Consider the following 21,775-nt stretch of genomic DNA (forward strand, 5'->3'; position numbering starts at 1 on the left):
CAGCACATATTTATTTGCCAGCAAGGAAGCAGAAATCAAGATGTATTACAAATATCAGTATTGTAATTTTTACAGTTGCACTATAAATTATTTGTATTCAATAGGCCTACTCGATGTTTTATTTAAAAAAAATAAAATACAATTATACCGAATGGGTAATAAAAAGGTGGCCTGTGAAAAAAGTGGATTTCTTTTTTTTTTATAAACTGTAATCACTTTACTGAAAGAGGTTTGAGCTGGTTTTTGTTAGAAGTAAACCATTTTTTGCTTTTCCCTAATTGTTTATCCTTAAAAGGATGGCTCATGCTCAAAAGTCTTCAGAGTAATTTTTTCAGCTTTTTTTAATTATTTTTATTTTGTACGCAAATGCACTCCCCTAGTCACAACAATTAATCTAGAATGAGTCATTCTTTCCAGCTATAGCCATTTCAATAATCTGGTGAAAAATCCTGTATTTTATTATATTGCAAAATATAGGCTGTCGTATAAAAATATTGCAGTGTCAGTTTTTCATATGGCACAGCCCTATGAATTGTTTTTTACTTTTCATCAGCCTAGACCTTCTGCTAAAAGCCCAGTCAGTCTAGTAACAAGGCAAATACTGCAACATTAATTTATATATTATATATTATTAATACATATTACCTTCAAGTCAACCTGGGATTGGATGAGCAGATAATATTGAGACATATCTGGAAGAGCAGTGACTTCTAAATATTTGACCACTGAAGGCCATGATGGATAAATCAATCACGTATTCTAGTGTATGATTTGCATAATGACACAGGACTATTGTAGTGACAGTAAATAACAAGGCTGTCAATTTTCATAAGGGAATTCGGTGCTTCATGAACAGCAGCTGGCTACTACCAAACAAGGTCAGCGTTGCTGTATTCCCATTTTAAACATTAAATATTCAGCAAAAACTTTCTGCAAGACATATCTTTTTTTACCATGCAAATAAACTGCATTTAAATGCATTTGAAAAGTAAACCACAAAACATGAACACAGAAAGGGAGAGGGAGAATGTGGCTGTCTTCCTGAAGGGCTTTGTGGCTCAACTCCCCGTCTCTATAGGATTATCTTCACTAATAGTCCTAAAGTCAGTCTGACTGATCCGCCAGATGCCCATTACTCTCCATACAGCCTCAACATCTCAGACATATGGACCGACACATGGAGACAGCTTTAAACCGGCCTCAATTCTTCTGCTGAAGTCCACCTTTAAGACTTCTAACACTGTAAGAAAAAATTATCACAATTCAGTCATTCAGTGTTAGAATGACTTCCTGTAGCGAACCTGAGATTCAGTTAACACAACTTTACATTTCAAGTTAAGTCAATTGAATTTTAAGGCAGCACCAACACTTTTTACAGTGATATGCAAAATGATGCGTTATGATTGGCTAATCTCCATAAGCCAATGTATTTCATGCTGGTTAGAGTGCAGGGTCAAGTTGCAAATCATTGTTCAGGTGTTGTGTCACGTCATGTTAATGGTTGTAAAGCAGTGTTTTCAATGTTTTCTATAGCTCCGTGCCAAATGAAACCATATTTTAGAAAACCACACTGAAATCATTTTTTTGTTGTTGGGGGGAATTTGTATTTGCAGTCAGATCTGAATGCAACGACAAAAAAGTCTGAGTAATGAAAAAAAGATGACAAGAAAATGTCTTCCTATCAAAGAAAAACTTCTTACAGTATGACCTTACAGCATAGCCTAATACTCTAATTCATGAGCAAATGACTCCTATGAACTGCTTCTTTTAATGAATCACTTAAGACATAAGTCAGGCCTTACTGGTTTGAATCAGTCAGATGATTGCTTCACTGAATGAGTCAATCCAGTTTGAATCAGTCTTTCACTGAATCAGAGTGATTACTGAAACAACTTCTGACTCACCGAACTGCTGTTTACTGACTGGTTGTTCAACAAGTACAGTAATGTATTCGATAACGATAATTAAACAATATTTCGCTTAGTGTGTTTTTTTTATGCTGGTACTTTGGATGGTTTATGCCAGTCATGGATAAATATGACACTAAACCACCAGTAGGTGGCAGCAAGTCCCTGTCTTAATGAGTGATTCACTGAATCATTCATTCAAACGATTCGCTCAAAATTTATTTAGAAAAGATCTTGAGTTACTAATAATCAACATTTAACCTGGTAAAAAATATTTGTTCAATGTTATGTGTGTTATATTTAATCTGCAACAACAATGTGGACTCTTATAAACATCCGTTTGGCCATTAACTTTTAAACGCAATGGCTGATTCATTTAGAAAAGCAGCAAGTGACCGTCTTCATGAACGGATCATTGAATCACTGACTCAAATGATTCATTCAAAAACCAGATTCATTCAGGAACGAAACACTGCAGTGTTGCTCTGAGACGCACAAATGTTCTGATCCGGCTTTGTTTGGAACATTTTCGTTGGCGAAACAGAAAAAAACAGACACTATTGGGTCTAAAATGTAACTCACTCAATATTAACTTCTTGTTGTTGAACTGTCAATATCACATTTGCAATCGCACTTGCAATAATATTCAGGAAAACGGCACTCTTGATTGTGTGATATTACTCAACTATATCATATCTTATGAATATAAAAACATACCCATACAAGGATATTTTATAGCTTTCATAGCTTGAATTACAAGTCATTCTGACTGCATTCTTATAGGTTTCATCACACAGTCAATGCTTTTGGACTCTCAAGACGTGTTTTTGTTTGTTTTTGAGTGACATACTCCATAATGTCAGCTAGCACATTGTTAGAACAATTTCATATCACAGGCAATAAATATTGTACACCCCTAGCTAAACACATTGATTTTCTTTTCATATTTCATTAAAAAATCCAAAAAAAAAACACCATTAAAACTTTCAATTAGCAGTCTGGGTCAACAGGAGTTTGGTGTCGTCAATGTTACAACATGAATTAGTTCAATAACAAAGCCTCTGTATTTCAAGTAATGGATTCTTCAACCATGAACAAGCAAACCAGATACAAAACTAACACTACCACTTCAGTTCCTGATGACAGAGACTGAGGGACAAGTTTTGTCAGTGTACTGGTGCAAACTGAGAGCGACCTGTGGCTGCATGTAATAAAGGTTTGATGGGCCTGTCCTTTCTGAAGTCAGATCTCCAGCACCTGAGTATTCGGATGCACACTGTAAATAATTCAGTGTCAACAGGGTAGAAGGAAGACGTGAGTGAATGTGGGCCAGCGAAAAAGCAGACTTTCCATTTCGAGTGAGAGACAGATGGGCAGAGAAGCACCTCTAGGGGTGCACATTTTTAGGGAAAACTTTTTTTTTTTGGACAATCTGTTTTTTATTCAAAGAAAGCTGGAACCCAAACGATGAAGCTCCTCCAAAGCAGTGAAAGGTTGTTTCACATGAGCTCTGAGAACTGTGCTAAAGGCAAGAGGCTCCTTCAAGAATTCTAAATTATGCAAGATTTGGCACATGTGAATTTATTACCTAAAAAGCATGACAGGCTTCGGCTCCAAGGAGAGAAACTTTGCTGGAAACTTCTCAGAATGACAGAAAACATCCAAAGTTTGACATACACTTAAAGACCCAACAGAGTTTAGGTAAGTGTGTTGCAGATGGTTGGTTTGATTGAAACAGAATTGCCCTGCGGTGCCAGTGGAGGATGCTGGGAGGCCACTGACCACGATTCCCCAAAATCCATTCACAAAGCCAGGTGTTACCATGGAAACAGTCCTTCAGCAGGGGCCCCCTTCTTCTGAATGGACCGTCCTGCATCACAGCAGTCAGTGTGAGTGTGTAAAAACTGCGTTGGGCAGGAGATGGGGGTGAAAACCCTTGCTCAGAGAACCAAAAGACAGTAGCGTTGCCGTTGGCAGAAGAGAACCAAGACAGCTCACTCTCTTAAAAGGCTCTTTTATAGGATTCACATCAACTATCCACAATGTGCTGAATGAAAAATCTGAATTTCAACTGCAGACCACTCAGCCGATGACTACCAGACATCTCGTATGATGTACAAAATAAAGGTTCGAAAGGGTTTTTTTGAAGCAATGCCAAAGAAAAGTGAACATTTCTTTAAAAAGAACCTTTTTAATAATCTAAAGAACCACTATAAAACAACATTTCATGCAATGAAAAGCTTCTAGATGTTAAAGGTTCTTCATAGAAGTTAAAAGTCTTTACAAAGACGCATCTAACTTTGCATCCAAGTTTCTGGCTTTCAAACATGCTTTAGAGTACAAAGTAACATCAAATATTAAAAACTTGTAAAACTCTCTAATGAAAACCTTTACCTTATTGATTTACTAGTTTCTCATCTTCTGATTTTGGCGTGATTTCCTTGTACGCCACCACTTTAATAAAGTTTTTAAAACATATCAAATAGTGATCAATCAATATATATCAGCCAGGTAGATTAACGGGCCATTATTCTGGCATTTGAGATAATCTGCATCAACTGATCCACTTGGTCAAACAGGCCTACTTTTTCAGTTCCTACTTCTGACAACTTTGTCAATGGATTTTTTTGGGGGGGAGTAAATGGTGTGTAAAATAGTCCCCCCCCCCCTCATTTCAGCAAATCCTATTTACTGTCTGCATAATGAACTGTTTTATCTATATATATATATATAATATATATATGCATTATATAAGCAGCCCTGCTTTCTACTGCTATCTGGAAAAAAAAAAACATACGGGTCGACAAGTAGAATCATATTTCTGTTTTAAAAATCAAATATACGTTTCCACTATTTATCATGTACACTTCCACTTTCTTGTAGTCCAGTATTTTCATAATAACTGCAGTTTGTGACACTATTTGCAGCACTTTTTGTTTGGAGGTCACAGCAGCAGTGCACTGGCCCTGATGCAAGTCATGTGAAAGGGCACTCAAGACGAAGGCAGACTTTTTCCTGAAGTGGACTAGGGGTTCCCACGTGAAGTCCTGATTATTCTTTTGTCGTCCAAAGCTGATGTGATGCTGATAAATCTCACATTTGGTGATCACAGTTCATGTGAAGTATTGTGAAAGCACTTGGTCCCATGGAATACAGGGCCGAGCGATGCAACCCATGCTGATGTTCAGGGGAGTTTGTGGGGGGGCAGGGCAGCTGTTGGGTCCCAGGGTGAAACCACAAAGACACAGAGGACACAAAGAGCTCAAGACAATGCAGAAGGCTACCCTTTCACAACCTCTCACAGGCCCTATTGAGAGCTAAAGCAAAAGACCCTGGTGGAGGTAATCCATTTCTATCACTTTAAGAGAGCGGGTGGATACAGCAGCACGGATGGACAGACTGAGAAATAGCCTTTCTGTATTGCTCGAACACTTTCCAGGACACAATCCAAAGTCTTCACAAATCAAAATATACACAAGCAGACATTACCCAGAAACAACACAGGCAAGCTACTTTAATCAGTAAGGGCCCGTTCACAAAGAACGCATCTTTGCATCTAAAAACGTGAGACACAGAGCTCAGGAACAATTTTTATAAAAAGCGCAGAGCAGAACACCTCCTCCGCCATGATGCCGTCAAATAAAACAGTTGCCAAAAGCTTGCAAAGCTTGTCCCGCCTCCAGGGTCTTCTGATTGGTCCACTGTTTTGGAACTGACATTGATGAGCAGTGCTGCATGTAAAAGTTGAAATTCTTGACACGGCGTCTTTAAAACACGGAGCTCATGTGCGAGACGCAAGCGCATACACAATCGTTTTGCGCGTTTACGTGGAACATCTGAAAAAAGTTCCACTCAGTGTGCTGAAATTCTATCTTATACAATATCTGATAACCATGTCCTCATATATTCTACAGCTCACTTAAAGGGACAGTTTACCCAAAAATGAGAACTCGTGTAATTTCAAGCCTGTACGACCTTTCTTCTGCTCAACACAAAAGATGGTATTTTGTCCAGGTTTACACAGCAGCAGAATACAGTTGTCAGTCCTGCATTTGAGTGATTAATACAGTTCCGTTCACACACATTTGGGTTATTTACAGGAGTGACATCCGTATTCTATAACTAAATTGATACCTGTGAATTTCCATGACTTCAACCCCCTGCTGTGTGAACGGAACCAGACTGGACAACTAGTCATCTGTCATAAAGTGTGAGAGAGGCACTAGTGTGTTGCAGATTTGCATGTGTGGTTTCGGTAACTTACAGTAGTAGTAGTAAAACAGATTTTAATGCCATGTCAGCCTCTGAGGCAAAAACTGAATTACAAAATAATAGTTAAAGAAATAAAGATGTTCTACATTTAGGTATGATGAAAAAAAAACTCTGAAACATGTTCTTGTAAAATCGTATTAATCAAGTCCTTAAGTGAGCTTACTTTATAAAAACGTTGTCTACTTGTAATAAAAGCGGGACAGTCAAATAAAAAGTGTTTAACGGTAAGGGGGGTCTTGCAAAACATACACAGAGTTGGGACTTCACCTTTAAGCAGAAATGCATGAGTCAATCATGTATGACCTATACAACATCTAGGCCTAGTGAACACTCTGTAAGGTACAGAGATGCAAATGTGTGTCATTTAGTTTAGATCCAGCCTCTGAACTTTTGTCATGTCAAATGTGATAAGACATCACATTTAGTAAACGCAGCGGTCAATCCCAAACACTGACAGTGTGAACGCAGCCTTGAAGCATGTAGCATTGTTGCTCATACAATATCCCCTTACACACATACAGTCTTTACTGGTAAATTTCCGGTAAATTACCGTTAAGAGATCATGTGTGATCAGGACCTTTTCAAAAACACCGGTAAATTCGCTCTGGCACTTTACCGGTATGAGAAGTTGCAACATTACCAGTAAAGTGCTCTGTGTGAACGCAGAACGAGAGTCCCGGTATGAGCAAGTACGAGTTCAGAATGCGCTGACGTAAGACGTCGACTCTGGGCCAATCAGAACATTGTGACGCAGATGACGCATTTTCTCGGCACTATGTAATTCGGTTTGATGTCGTTTAATAGGATGTCTCTAGGCCAAAAGCAGCTGCATTTGTCACAAAAATGAAAACAATCAAAAACACTGACCGCAGATACCCCTCCATGTTTACAAACACAACACCGGGAGGCACAGCCGTTTAAAGGTCACTTCCGGTTAATGATGTCACATAATTTACAGCTATTTTGAAACGGATGTGTGAATGATGCTTGACGGGTAAAAAGACGAAACGTCATTGCCTGTGTGAACAGCGCATTTTTGTATTTACTGGTAAAGTCGTTCCGGTAATTTTACGGCAATTTACTGGCATTACTGTGTGAAAGGGGCTAAAGAATGTGTCTGAGGTCCAAAACAACCCCACACTGTAGCTATATCTTTTGTGTTCCACAAGGAAAACAATGTCTGCATGTAATGACAGAATTTTCATTTTTAGGGTGTACTCTCTCTCGCTCATGAAAAAGCAGGCAAGTCGTTATTTCGTGTTCAAGACGTCAGTAGTGGGAATACTCAAGTTGAAAATTCCCACATCCATTCATGCTGCATTCCAGATAAATTGAAACTATAATTTGTTAACTCTCAGCTGCCAATTCCAGTTGAAAATAACCCAATGGGATGTCGCTTTAGTGTAATATTTGGATTGCAGTTGCATTATTTAGTATCTTAGTAGAGTGAAATTCCTGACAACCATACCTTCCTTTCCTTCTATGCAAAACCATTAGGTCAAGGGTGTCCAATCCTGGTCTTGAAATGGGCCATCTTCCTGCAGACTTTGTGTGCTTAAGTGAGTCAGAAATATCATAAATACAAGTCCCAAGCACATAAACGAACAAGTAAAGTCATATTTACAAGTGGGAAATTCTGAAAACTAGATACAAGTTGTCCAATTGTGACACCAGAAGGGGCGTGTTGATTTGAAACATGACGGAAACATTGAATTGTAATATAAGATGTAATATATCTTTAATCTATATATAGAGATTGGCAGGTGAAAAGTCTGTAGCGAATGGTGTCATATAATCACTCAACTTTTACGGTTTGCTTTATGTCACAAAAAAAACATTTAGTTGTAATAGCATGTATAGGAATTAATTGATTGTCGTAATAATGAAAGCCCGACTCAGAGTTTCCCAAATGCACTTGAAGGCAACAGCAGCTTCACCATCAATTACGTGTTTTTCTAGAAACTTCCAAGCAGGTGTATTTGAGCAGGACGGAGCTAAACTCTCCAGGAGCAGGATTGGACACCCCTGATGTAGCACTTGAAAACCAAGGAAAAATATTAATACACAGTTTACCAGACTACATAGAATACAAAAAGTAAATGTGTGTTGCAGCCGGCTGGCTAGAGTGATGCTTCAGTGGGTAGAACTGGTGAAGAGGGATATCTCTACACCATATGCTGGACGTGGTGGTCCATTTAATGTTCTCCCAGCTGCTTATGATCTCTTAAAACCCTTTATGCAAATCAGAACCCAGGGCTGGATGGCAGAGCTTTAAATTATTGACATTGCTCTCGCACAGTGTCCATGAAGCTCCGCATGTACAACCTCTGAAGGCCAAAGTGAAGCTTTTACAACGAAATTGGGCCATATGGAAGGATGGAATGGAGGGAGGTGAAACATGGAGTAGGATAACAACAGAACTACATCTATATTCTCAGATTATCTGAGACAAGCCTTTCCTGGATGCAGTTTTCAAGAGGAGATTCCTACAGAACAAGTCAAATTCGCTTTCCTATACAGCCGTCGATTATTAGATGCTTTGGGAGGCTGGATCAACAGCACAAGTCGTCTTTGGAGTTTGAAATCAGTCAAGTGACTCTAGTCACATGATCAGCCTGGTGTGACACACCTGCACTTACAGGAAAGAGAAATGAAGAAATAAACATAGTGAAAGTGAAGAATAAACACCTCCACCCTTTCATCTCCGGGCAGTGTGTTAAAAACAACTTCACACAGCAGGTGACAGTGATAGTGTCGATGCTCGGGAGGCTTTTGGCACAGCATCAGGTGGAGTAAGAGAGATAACGCATCTATCATCATCGTGAGAAATTCACAAAGCCGGCATTCTCAATAGCAGGCAATGAGCCCAGGTTTTGTGTCCTCCACAAAGAGAGTGCACAACTCTAGAGACATGCGAAACCTGAAAACGACTGAGGTGGCATAAATTCTTAGTCTGCAACGGCCTGATAGAAACACCTAAGGGAAACAAATGAGAAAGTAAACTCAAAACGTTAAAGAAATAAAGATTCAAAATTTATTGTGATAATTATTGATATCGACTGACATGAAAAATTTTATAGTGATCATTTTTTTGGCCATATCACCCAGCCCTATGAGAAAGTAAAGAGTGCTCATTACAGCAAAGCGCTGTTTGTTCACAAGTGTGATTCACAGAACAACACAGGAATTCACCAAAACATCAAAAAAAAGATACACCCCAAATGTCACAGAAGGGCTTGGTGAGACATCGGTGGAGAAATTAAGCCTTGCAGTGTTTTGTTTAGATTTTCTACAAAACTTTGTTTGGGCTACAGCTGTAGGAACATAAGAGTCAGGAAGAAAAATGATCGGTCATACTCGGTTATATTACACTAACATCAATATTTCACTCTGTGAATTTCACAATGCTTTAGACAAAACAAAAACGACCAGTGTTTGTGAGCAGAGCTCTCAACATCACCATACTATTACTTTAAACTAGACATGGGCCAGGGTGGTTGACTAATAGTCCAACAACCAACCAGTCAACTAACCCTTCGTTTGACTGACAGGCGATCTGACCAATCATAATCTTGATTTGAACTTGAAAAATGGTGTGTATTGACATCTTTCTGCGGTTGAAACAAGATAACTTCTGATGTTCATTCACGTTTATTTTGTGCTATAACTAGTAGATCGGTTTATGAGCCGCTTGAACTGAGACGATCTGTCATGACACATTAAAGGGCCACAAAACGCTATTTATTGAATTTCTTCAATTACAAAATTTGAAAGCCGAGACTTTGTTTCATACCAAGAGTAACCTGCTCTTTCTTGTCTGTCGGTGCGTCGTCAGTGTCCTCTTTGCTCCGATGTATTTTTCACTGCGTGAGAACATGATGTGTGCCGTGAGAGCAGACGTAGCAACAGTAACTATGGGGCGGGGGCGGGTCTTTGCGAAGGGTCAATTAGTGAATTCATCGGTATTGGTTGTATGAGAAGGATGTGATGGAGGACATGTTTTAACTTCAGGCATGGGTGTTTGAGAATTGAATCCACCAAAACGCAATTTTGACTGTGAGAGCCGTCCAACACACAGATCCCTGCAGTATTCACTCCTGAAAGAATCGCCGTCCTCTCTGCTCGTGTCTGACTGCTGTGAGAGCACATGAAAGCGCAGCAGCACTCCATGGCAACTCACACCTCCGTTAAAGCAGATGAGACGGCAGTCACGTGACCGTGGCCTTTTTTTATTCCCTCAGCACATCAAGTGAAGAGACATAACCATGTCAAGATTTCAGGAGGCATTGGGGTAGTTTAGCTACAAATGAAAATACTGTCATTTACTCACCTTCATGTCAATCCAAACCTGTATGACTATTTCTTATGAGGAACACAAAATATATTGAGAAGTTTTTGTCCAAACAGTGAAAGTCAATGGTCACCAAACTTAAGGTTAACAACATTCTTCAAATTATCTTCTTTTGTGTTCCACAGTAGAAAAAAAAAAGTTTTGAAACAATAGGAGGGTGATTCAATGAATTAAATTTTCATTTTTTGGTGAACTGTCCCTTTAAGTTTATGAGCAGACATGAACAACAGGCGTTCCAATTAGCAGAAAAGGCAAAGGTATCTGGAGAGTTTTGTGCATGCCGCTTGCGACCAAACAACAAGCTTCTGTATTGTAGTATGCATTTCCTTTAGTCGAAATTCTTAACTAAAACAGCTGATTTCAGCAGAAGACTTCCCAGTATTGTAAGGCCTTTACTTAGTTTACTTCTAAGAAGAGCTTTTAATTGAGCAACAGATTCCATCATATTCTGTCATAGAAGCTGAATGCAAGTGAAATTCTAGAAAACTTGCCTTTAGTGAACACCCAGAGGAGTCCAGAGAATTCAAAGGGAGTTTGCAGTGAGTGCTGCAACCCTTTTAACCGAGACTCTTTAATCGAAGCCACACAGCAGATCTGCTCTTATTTTAGCTGAGTGCCGTTAAGAAGCGGCTGGCCTGAAAAAATATTCTGTTCATAGAGCCACTCATCAGATGACCCGGTTCCTTTCTCTCATCTCCCAACCCCGGTCATGCCTTTTGTATGCTCTCTTTGTGTCTTGTCAAAACATTAAGGCCATTCAGCAAGTCTCAGAGAGCCATACGGGAGACTAGAACCTCGAACGCCTTCATAGTTCATAGTAAACGGTGTAAAACATCAGAGCACGCTACACCCTTCCAAGAGGGATGCCGAATCCCGGGCTCTCGGAGGTGGAAATGGATGTTATGGAAAGGGTGCGAGAGGACGAAAGAGCTTACACACTATCCTCTGTATTTCCGGCTCTTTTCCTCTCCCTCCCGTCCAATTTTATCAAACACTTTCCACTGCATCACAGAGCGACCCACAAAATTCAGAACGACCTCAGAAACCAAATGTAGTTAACCCAGACTGGGTCGCTTAAGTCACCTTTATTTCTAGAGCTTATACAACAACACAGATCGTTTCAAAGCAGCTTTACGGTTACAGACAAGAAAACAGTGATTCAATGACGCAAACTAAATTCTAAAAGCTTTAAAAACACAACAGTAACCGGTCATTACCCTAGTGAAGAATATACTTATGTGTATTTGAAATACATTTATTTTGTGCTAAGTATACTACAAATTCATAATGTACTTAATAAAAAAACCCTGCAATTGTACTTTTAGTATACTAAACTGGTATACTTAAAGTCTGCTAAATTGGAACAACTAATTTTGTACTTAATGTGCTTTAATTGTGCAGCTAAAGATATTCTGAGGTATATCTGATTGAGCTAAAGTGGAACTATTGCAAGTACACTTTTGGTACTATCTTGCATTTAAAGTCCGATATTATTCGAAGATCATACAGTCCTCATCAATAGTGACATTAAAGCACGTTTAAGGCATGCAATGTGCACAAGTAGTAGAGCCTACTCCAAATAATTTCATTATAATCTTTATATCAGTAAGTCTCGAGCGATACGTCAGTAAATTTGAACTATACTTAGTATGAAATAAATGCATAAATGGTATTCTTTAACTTTACAACAGGTGACAAACTATTAAAACCTGATGTGCAATGCTTAGGGAAATGTTTTAAGCTTGCAATCTGACCCCAGTCTGTTCTGTTCTCTAGAGAAACCTTCCGTCCAAGTAAAACTTTTATTTGACAACAGATATTACATAAACACATGGAGCAATAGATGGCATTGCAAACCCTGTAAGTTACATAATATTACAGATGATGCTGAAACTTCACCAGCAAGACCCTAATACCGCGGTTTGGTAATACCGCGGTTTAGTAATCGAATGCATTTAAAGGGCAACGACAGCGTTCCGAGCCACTGTGGAGTCCACAGAAGAGAAATCGGGTTTGTTTATAAGCTCTGAAGTTTAAATCATATGAAAATGAAAGAAAAACAGATGCTCAAGCTTGTTTTTGTGTTGACGTTAGGTTTGTTTAACGCAGCTGCAGGACTCTGTTGTATTTGATGTGTCCTTTATCTCGGGTTCAGACAGTTTAACAACAACAACAACAACAAGAGTCTCGGATTCTCTCATCAATGCAACACTGCAGCTTTAAATGATGCTACACACACAACACACGCATATATCGTAAGCAGCGATATATTAAATATTATAAACACGAGAAAAGGCCATGCAGTCCGCGTCTTATGTCTGAAACCTGCCTGAGGTTGTGTGGTGAAACCGATCACATGCCAGTTACTCCCACAAAATCAACCTTGCATGAACCAAGTAAGCATTCTCTTCAAAACAAGACGCTTTTATCAGAAAACGCACGTATTTACCTGGTAAACTGGTGGAGGGGCGAAGGAAAGTGGAGCTCCTGTGTGCACAGGGACTGGTGTCTCCTCTCCAGGTCTCTCCTCTCCGAAAAGAAAATTAAACAATCCTTGATGAAGTTTTACAAGCGCAAACTAAACATGTTCCTCTGCTGAAACGCAGCAGGAGCGTTAGGCGCACTCTTCTAACCCCCGCGCCGGGGAGAGCTTTTATTAATCATTTATCTTCTGCAGAGACTAAAATCCCCCTGGAATAATGTGTGACCGACTTGAAGAACGCTGGGGATACGGCACACGACTCCGATGCTTCTCCGTTAAAGCGCGATCGCCTTTATCCAACCGATTCCTGTACGACTGCCTGTCGACGGATGATGGCGTCACTGCGTCAGCTCGCGTTCCGTGTCGCTTACATATGACGTAATTACGTTGCCATGCCCGCGGACTCATATACACAAAAAATACTTTGTTTTATATGTAAAAAAAGTAAGGTTTTATTCTTTATTATGTTTTATTTAATTATAAATATATATTTTTTTACATTTAATTCAGTTTGGTATGTTCAACAAAGGTTGCTATCTTCACTATAATGGCGTGGGAGTCATCATGTAAAATATTTAACATTTTAATATTTCATAGTGTTCCGTCGTTTCAATGCTTCACTGTTAATCTATCAGAAACTGACTGAAGTGCCAAAGATTGTGTTTCTCTGAAGCACAGACGGTGCCAGTGGTGCCAACCAGATTTCAAAGGAATTTTATTTTATTTTATTTTATTTTATTTTATTTTATTTTTTATTTGCCACACATACTCTTCAGAACATTAGATTCATCCGCGCTGGAGCACAACCCACGCAAATAGATAATTCCGCACACAGCTGCAATTCCAGGTTTTCAAACAGAGATGGCGACAAAGAGGCAAAACTTACGGACTGCAGCTTTATTTATTTATTTTTTTTATTTTTTTTTTTATTTTATTTATTTTATTTATTTTATTTATTTTATTTTATTTTATACCTCTTGTAACTTTATTTCTTTCTTTATTAACATCATCCTTTTTTGTCAGTAACACTTCATTATTTAAAAATCATTTCATGATTATTTCATGTATAATTATTCATAATGAATTAATGTCATTTATTAATTATTCATAATTATTTCAGTTTAAAAAATGAATTATATTTTTATTATTAATTTATATAGTTTATTTTATGTACTGTTATATTTATGTTGTTGCACATTTTTCAAAAGAGAATCTGTCAGATATAAATATACTTTACAAAGCTCAACAGTAAAAGCAATACATAGCAGGCCTATGTAGTAGTAAGTAAATCTTGATATTGTGATATTGTACTAAACAGAATGCACACATAAGTTTCCGAAAGCCCTACAATCTGAAATATAAGTTAAACTGTTCTAGACAGATAACAACAATCTGTAATATGTAATCATTACTGCATGAGTACTAACAAATCATTCCAAACTCAACTGTATCTGCACATATTACCCTGATCAGCAGCGCTCTAAAGCCAAACATCGGTTCTGCTGCTCTTGCAAGCCGTGTTTAGTCCCAAGCCTCACTCAGAGGTAAACAGTGCTTTCATCAGATTCCATTAGAAAATGCACTCAGCAGAAACTGTGTAAGCCAAAAGAAGGCTCACTTTATTGAATTACTCAGTTATTGGGGCAGCATGAAACAAACAGGTCTTCACTTTCAACAAATAGCCCTATGGTCATATCATATTAGCTGATTAGGTGATATTATATTGTGTCTAGCTGTATAAGGTGTTAAATGTATTTGATGTAGACAGTCTACTGAAATATGGCACACATACTTTTTCTCTTTAATGATGCAAGGTATGACATATGCTACCTTACTTCCTTGCATATATACTAATTTTTTTATTTATTTATATATGTTATTTGATTGCAATTATTTATTCATTTTGTGTGTGTGGGGGGGGGGTGATTAAATTAATCAAATTGATCAAAGGGATTATAATTAAATTGATCAAAAGGGACAGTCGAGATTTTTACATTGTTACAAAAAAAACTATTTGAAATAAATGCTGTTCTTTCTGTTCGGCAAAGAATCCTGAAAAATGTATCAACTGTACTGCAACTGTTTTCATCTGTCATAAAAATAAGAAAATCACCAAATCAGAATGATTTCTGAAGGATCGTGTCACACTGTAATGCCTGATAAAAAACAGCTTTGATCACAGCAATAAATTACATTTACAGTTATTTTAAATTGTAATAATATTTCACAATATTAATGAGCTTACTGTATTTTTTTAATCAAATAAATGCAGCTTTGGTGAGCACGAGAGACTTCTTTTAAAAACATTAAAACCCATCTTATGATTGATAGTGTACATGTAATGACAAGAACAATGATAACAGTTCCTCTTTTAATGTAAAGAGACATACAGTACGTAGCAAGAAATGCATTGGTGTTTTCTTAAGAATTATGAAGTGATTTAAATTTCATTATAAATTGTAAACACAAACTTGCAATACTGCAAATAAAAGAAAACTACAGCTAATGTAATAATATTTACAAAGGTTAATGTCTTTATAATTTAAATGGAATGATGAAATGCATCTTAATATTTCTGTGGCAGCCCTTGCATTTAGATAAGAACAAGAACAATTATTACATTATAAAGAAACAACATTGTTTATAATTTAGCTGTACTCCGTCAAAAAGTGTTGAAAATATGTTTAATATCAAAAGCACACAGAAGAGCATAGGCTTAGATCAGTGCAACAGACAGAAAGAAATTCATCTGCTTATCTGCCTTTTTTTTTTCATCCAAACGGCAAAGCTCTTTACACAGCAGTGTTTAATATTTTTTACAAATATCTTTTTAATATAAAGTTATGGCATTATGAAACAATCTAAAAGCACTGGCAAAGTTTTCCGAATTACATGTACCTAAAAATAGTGCATTGTGCAGCACTGGATCAGCTCCACAGCCGCAGCTACCTGTAAAACAAATGAGCGAAAAACAGATTCATTCCAATATGTGCCAAAAACTATGATGCACTCACTGTTTTTTTTAAATCAGTAAAATATCCTCATGAATTTAGTAAATGTAAGTAAACATTGCCTAGATTCAACAGAAACCCCTATAAATTCCAACATAACAGAACATTAAACACCAACAGATCTTCTTCTATATTAATTATGTGCAAAAACCCACAAAATAACGTTATTCTCCTTCTATACGGTCTGAAGCAAAGCATGCTGAGAACTAGAAATCTGCTGCAACTCACATTTTGAGTTTGCGTAGCTTTGTCTGTTACGTACGATGCATTTCAGTAATATTTCAGTGAAACAAACTCATTTTATTAAATTAATTTAAACGGTTTGGTTTTACAGTGAACATACTCGATCTCTAAAATTGTTGTTAGAGATGAAGAATATTGATATGAAGTCTCCATTCAGAAATATTGTTACTGATATGAAATGAGTAATAACTGTAGCTTTTAAAACTGATGAGTATGATTTCTCCACTCTGAAATATTTTTATTGCAATTTAATAAAAATATTAAATGTATTTACAAATTTATTTATTTATTTCTGTAAATTTTTGACAAAATTAACTTTTTAAAATTAAAATTAAAATTAAAATTAAATTAATTTTAAGGAATTTATTTTGGTATGCTAAACTCAAACAATCATTTAAGTGATATTCAGAGATTTTACTAAGTGGTTATTTATTATTGTGCTATTTAGAAATGATTTTTTTAGAGTGTGCACTGACAAGCTGCTGTAGACATTTGTGGACTAATCTATAGACCTTTGTGCATTTGTATGTTATATGGAGTCTTCAACAGTGCTGTTATATTTCAGCAATTACTGCAAAGAATTTCTGTTTCCAGATCAGATTCGTTTAAGTCGTTTAAGATTTGTTTAAGTCGGCATAAAAAGGGCCGTGTACTCCTGTGCTGATGTGGCCTCAGATACTCTCCGTTTATGTTTATATCAACATTAATTTGTCATTGACATCACCTAGCCTTTGTGTAGCCTGTAACTTGTGTAGCCTGTAACTTGTATAGCACTCGATCCTGGGAAAAACACAGTCTGCGTGACGTAAGCTTGCATTCCTGGCTCATGGACTCTGACCCTCTGCTGTTCCCAGGGAGAGCGAGACAGAGAGCACGCAAGAGGCCCTCCTCATCCCCAGCTTCCACACATGCCTGCTGTAATGAGTACCAGATGTCACCGCTGGCAGCGCCGACCCGTGGGTCAGAAGTCAGCAGCCACAGCTACTCTGTTCCTCGTACGCAGCCTCCTCAAAACAAACTCGACAGAATGGCACGGTCTGTGTTTGTGTCTGCATTAGTAAGCAAGTGCATGTGGTTGGGTGTTTGTGGAAGAGCCGTGCTGATGATGTGGAGGTCAACAGACAATACTGCTGTTTATTATTCTGTTAGAGGTCCACTTCAAATCTATTTGACAATCTAGGCACTTGACAAGAGTCCATGCATTACTAAAAGTGTGTTCGTGTTATTCATGTCTTGACTTTTCATAGTGTTTTTGGATTAGCCAAAAAACAAGTTTTTTTTGTCAAAATGTATAAGGGATGAACCTGGCTTAATGTGATTTAATTATATACACACTACTAAAGTTTTTTTTTTTTTTAAAGAAAGGACACATTTGAACTTTCTATTCATCAAAGAATCCTGAAAAAAAACTAAAATATTAAGCAGTTGTTTCTTTCAACATTGATGATAATCAGAAATGTTTCTTGAGCAGCATATTATACTGATTTCTGAAGATCATGTGACACTGAAGACTGGAGTAATGATGCTGAAAATACAGCTGCGCATCACAGAAATAAATTACATTTGAACAGATATTCACATAGAAAACAGCTATTTGGAATTGGAATAATATTTCACAATATTACTGTTTTTACTGTATTTTTTAATTAAATAATTGACGCTTTTGCGAGCAGAAGAGACTTCTTCCAAAAAAATAAAAAATCTTGTCAACCTCAAACCTTTGAATGGTACATTATTATTATTATTCACATTGATCGAGTTCCAAAAACAGTGTCAATATGGACTGAGACACTATCATAACTTAAGTGGACTGTAATGTCTAGATGCATTTTTGTATACTCTGACTCCAATAAATTTAAAAGACTAATAACTATGTCTACTGGCAGCAGAGTGTCATTGCTTTTGTAGTTTTTGCACATCCCAACATACAATGTAATGTCTTTTTGTTCTTTTTTTCCTGGATATCTAAAAAGCAGCAGTATGAAATGTTAAATGTTTATCATATCATAGTTCAAATTGCATGACATAAACAAAAAGTTCACTATGGGGAGCTCTGTGCACAGTAGCTAAGACTCAGAGGGACATTCCACTGGAAAGTAAAGTAAGAGGTAACTTTATGTCATTTCACAGTTCCAGGAAATGATACCTTACACATTACATTACAGGGTGTGACGCATGCGAATGCATATCTTCATGCCGTGTCTTGCCGCACTTCCCAGTGAGTCGTGTGTGTGTTCCCCATCCAAATCAGCACAGTTTTATCACGTCCAGTGCTGCGGACCCCCATTCTTTTCTAAACCTCTAACCCACCACAACCCCCAAGAGGAAAGTTTCATGTTACTGATGTGAACTCAACGGTCGCTCTGTGTATTTACTGTACACTTCTGAAATGTTATTACCAGTGTTGGGGGTAACGCATTACAAGTAACGCAAGTTATGTAATCAGATTACTTCTTTCAAGTAACTAGTAAAGTAACGCATTACTTTTTAATTTAGAAGAGAATCTCTGAGTTACTTTTTCAAATAAGTAACGCAAGTTACTTTGTTTCCAATTGATCGATTGACAGCTCTCCTGTCCCCATGGTGAGAGAAATCAGAAGATGTTACTGTAGTTCTAAAATAAATATGAATATGCATTAATTCATCTCACTCACACAAAAACCCCCCACAGATTCAGTATTCCTCAAAATGAATAAAAATAATGCAACTCAGAATATGACGCAAGCCTGCAATAATTAAATGTTAAACAACACAAATATCCTTTATGTGTTTAATCCCATTCATGATCCAGTTCAACCGTACTAATAAGCACAAATTACTCTAGACAAACATTTGTGTGTCTTTTTTTATTGCTGAAGTGTGTTGAAATTTCTTCTTCTGCATTCTACTTTACTTTCCCTTCAGCCTGAGGCTTATTCATTTCACTTTTGGTGTGAAAAGGCTTTTATATTTGCCAGAAATATAACTTTTTTATTTTAAAAACAAACAAGCAAGCCCTGTCCAGATTTAAAAAGTAACGTAACGCATTACTTTCCATAAAAAGTAACTAAGTACCGTAATTAGTTACTTTTTTATGGAGTAACGCAATATTGTAATGCATTACTTTTAAAAGTAACTTTCCCCAACACTGGTTATTACAAACATTTATGTCTATGAGTCTTCGCCATTCCTCGGAAACAATCTGAATTCAGCCTGAAGTGCCGTGAAATATGACGTGTGAATGTAAATAATCAAGAAATGCACGACATCTGTTACAGATCTGTGCTGAAAATTAAATATTTGCAAGCTAGTACAATGACTTTCCTGTTATAACCGCTCGACAGCTGTCCAAGCCAATACTGTACTGCGAATACTGTACTGTACTACGTTCTAGAAATTGTGTAGCTTTCCCAGGTTTGGACTACATCTTGCATAAAGGAGGGAATAATAAGTCTAGTGTACTCACTGAAAAGCTTTTCATTATATTTGGCCAGTGTCCACTTTCTTGCCTCCATCTGCAAGCAAACGATGAAAAGACACAGATTCTTTACATTAAGAGCTTTAAACCAAACATGTTCCACATCTTTAAATCTAATAGAAATAGATCATATATTTACACACTTTCACAGTGCAAACAATTTCAACCCTACAAACACAGTCTGTTTGTATGAAAGATGTTTTGAACCTTAATGTTATAGTTCTGGTGAAAAAGGGTGGTTTAAGTGTGAATCAGCTGCCATCAACTAAACATCAACTTTCATAAAGTGAAGTTTTTTGAGCATTTGAATGTTTTTAGTGCAATGGCTCCCCCTGCTGGCCAAAGCACAAACTTCACTAAAACTGAAGCATGTTCACCTGCAAAATAATGTAACACTCAGTATAATAGCTTAATGTTGTTTTTAAGCAAAACATTATTAGAGCATACATTATTAGGTTTAAATTAAAGATTTATATTTGAATTGCATATAAAATGTTCATCCACACATACTGTTCATACACAGTTTTAACAAAGTAATTTTAACTTGATATGATGCGTATTTGTCAGTCATACAGAAACAGGTAAGATTTCTGTAATAGTACTAATAAAATATATTTTTTTAAATAAACAATAACCAGTTTTATACATAATCATATATATTATTGTTAATGCTTGTTTTCCAGCTAGCCATATTTTAACCATCTTCATGCTTTTTACTGAATAAACTGTTTTCACAATGAAAAGATTTATGCTGATTCTAAGCCATTTGAATAAATGCATTTTGAAAATATGATTTAAATAAAATCAAGTAGATGCAAATATTGAATAATAAACTACTGTACGTCAAGATTTTTTTTTTTGAGTGCAGAAATCTTACCCGTTTCACTATTTATGTATGACTGTTTGTTTACATTAACACTGTGTAATCCAAGTTAATGGAATTTTTTATATGCAATTCAAGTATATAACTCATAAATTTAGGCCTAAGTATTTTTTGAGTTCATCATGTACTTTTTTAAACCAGATTGTCATTTTTCCAGCACCTGTGGTTTGGATTAATCACTATAAATGTGCAATTTCTGACACACGCCAAGGCCCAGATATGAACCGTGACAGAAGGATACAAACAGACATTTAGTGGTTACCTTTTGCCATCCAATTATCTAGATCTTCCATTTCCAGCTCCATTACTGATGGGATATCATCATCAAACATGGGCCTGAGGGAAAAAAAAAAACACATACATTTACACTCATGTTTATATTCGTTCTATTATCATTCATAAATGTTAGAAAGCAAAATTCTAACAGATGCATTAAAAAAAGACATGCAGTTATATTAAACTGCATGTTAAGAAAGACAAAGAACTAAGTCCAATAATTACTGATGATGTTGTTAGTATTTTTTCAAAGCACAACTGTAAGAACTGTGTTTATGTGGGCAGTTTATTATGAGGTGGAAGTTATTTTTTGCCTGCCTGTGGCAGATTTTTATCTTTAAAGAGGAACCAACTAACAATGAGCAGCTTTTGTGCTGCATCATTTGTTGCATTTCCAATATGTGTGAACAGTCTGAACTGCCAAAACACAACAGCCATTAAAAAGGTTTTTGTGAATATTGTGTATGCTGTCTTAAAAGAACAGTTCACCCAAAAATGAAAAATTGCTTATTTTCTCACCCCCAGGCCATCCGAGATGTAGGTGAGTTTGTTTCTTCATCAGGTTTGGAGGAATGTAGCATTGCATCAGTGTCTCAGCAATGGATGCTCTGCAGTGAATGGGTGCCGTCAGAATGAGAGTCCAAACAGCTGATAAAAACATCACAGTAATCCACAAGTAATCCACAGCACTCCAGTCCATCAGTTAACATCTGGAGAAGACAAAAGCTGAAACAAATCCATCAAGACGTTTCTTCTGGCCAAAATACAAGTCCTCTATCAACAATAATAACATTTCTTCCCGTGAAAAAGTGGTGTTGTCTGAATCAGGAGAGAAATCTGCACAGATCAAGCACCGTTTACAAACCAAAACAGCTCTAAACAAATATGTGGCT

At 36.9% G+C, this 21,775-nt stretch overlaps 2 protein-coding genes across 3 annotated transcripts in view; both read right to left on the reverse strand.

Moving 5' to 3' along the window:
- Positions 1-13,194, reverse strand: part of LOC107700263 (F-box/WD repeat-containing protein 7-like) — a 156,242-nt gene extending 143,048 nt beyond the window's left edge. The window contains exons 1-2 of the mRNA XM_016501868.1: positions 13,164-13,194; positions 12,980-13,083 (exon numbers count right to left, since the gene is read on the reverse strand). Coding sequence (XP_016357354.1) covers positions 12,980-13,083; positions 13,164-13,194 — 135 coding nt within the window. The remainder of the gene's footprint in view (positions 1-12,979; positions 13,084-13,163) is intronic.
- A 2,168-nt stretch (positions 13,195-15,362) lies between these two features.
- LOC107700274 (transmembrane protein 154-like) overlaps positions 15,363-21,775 on the reverse strand; it is a 12,374-nt gene continuing 5,961 nt past the window's right edge. For both annotated transcript variants that reach the window (XM_016501880.1, XM_016501879.1), the window contains exons 7-9: positions 20,869-20,942; positions 19,712-19,760; positions 15,363-15,961 (exon numbers count right to left, since the gene is read on the reverse strand). In XM_016501880.1, coding sequence (XP_016357366.1) covers positions 19,726-19,760; positions 20,869-20,942 — 109 coding nt within the window. In that variant the 3' untranslated portion in view covers positions 15,363-15,961; positions 19,712-19,725. The remainder of the gene's footprint in view (positions 15,962-19,711; positions 19,761-20,868; positions 20,943-21,775) is intronic.

This window comes from Sinocyclocheilus anshuiensis, unplaced genomic scaffold (genome assembly GCF_001515605.1).
Source record: "Sinocyclocheilus anshuiensis isolate Anshui unplaced genomic scaffold, SAMN03320099.WGS_v1.1 scaffold326, whole genome shotgun sequence".
Taxonomy (NCBI): domain Eukaryota; kingdom Metazoa; phylum Chordata; class Actinopteri; order Cypriniformes; family Cyprinidae; genus Sinocyclocheilus; species Sinocyclocheilus anshuiensis.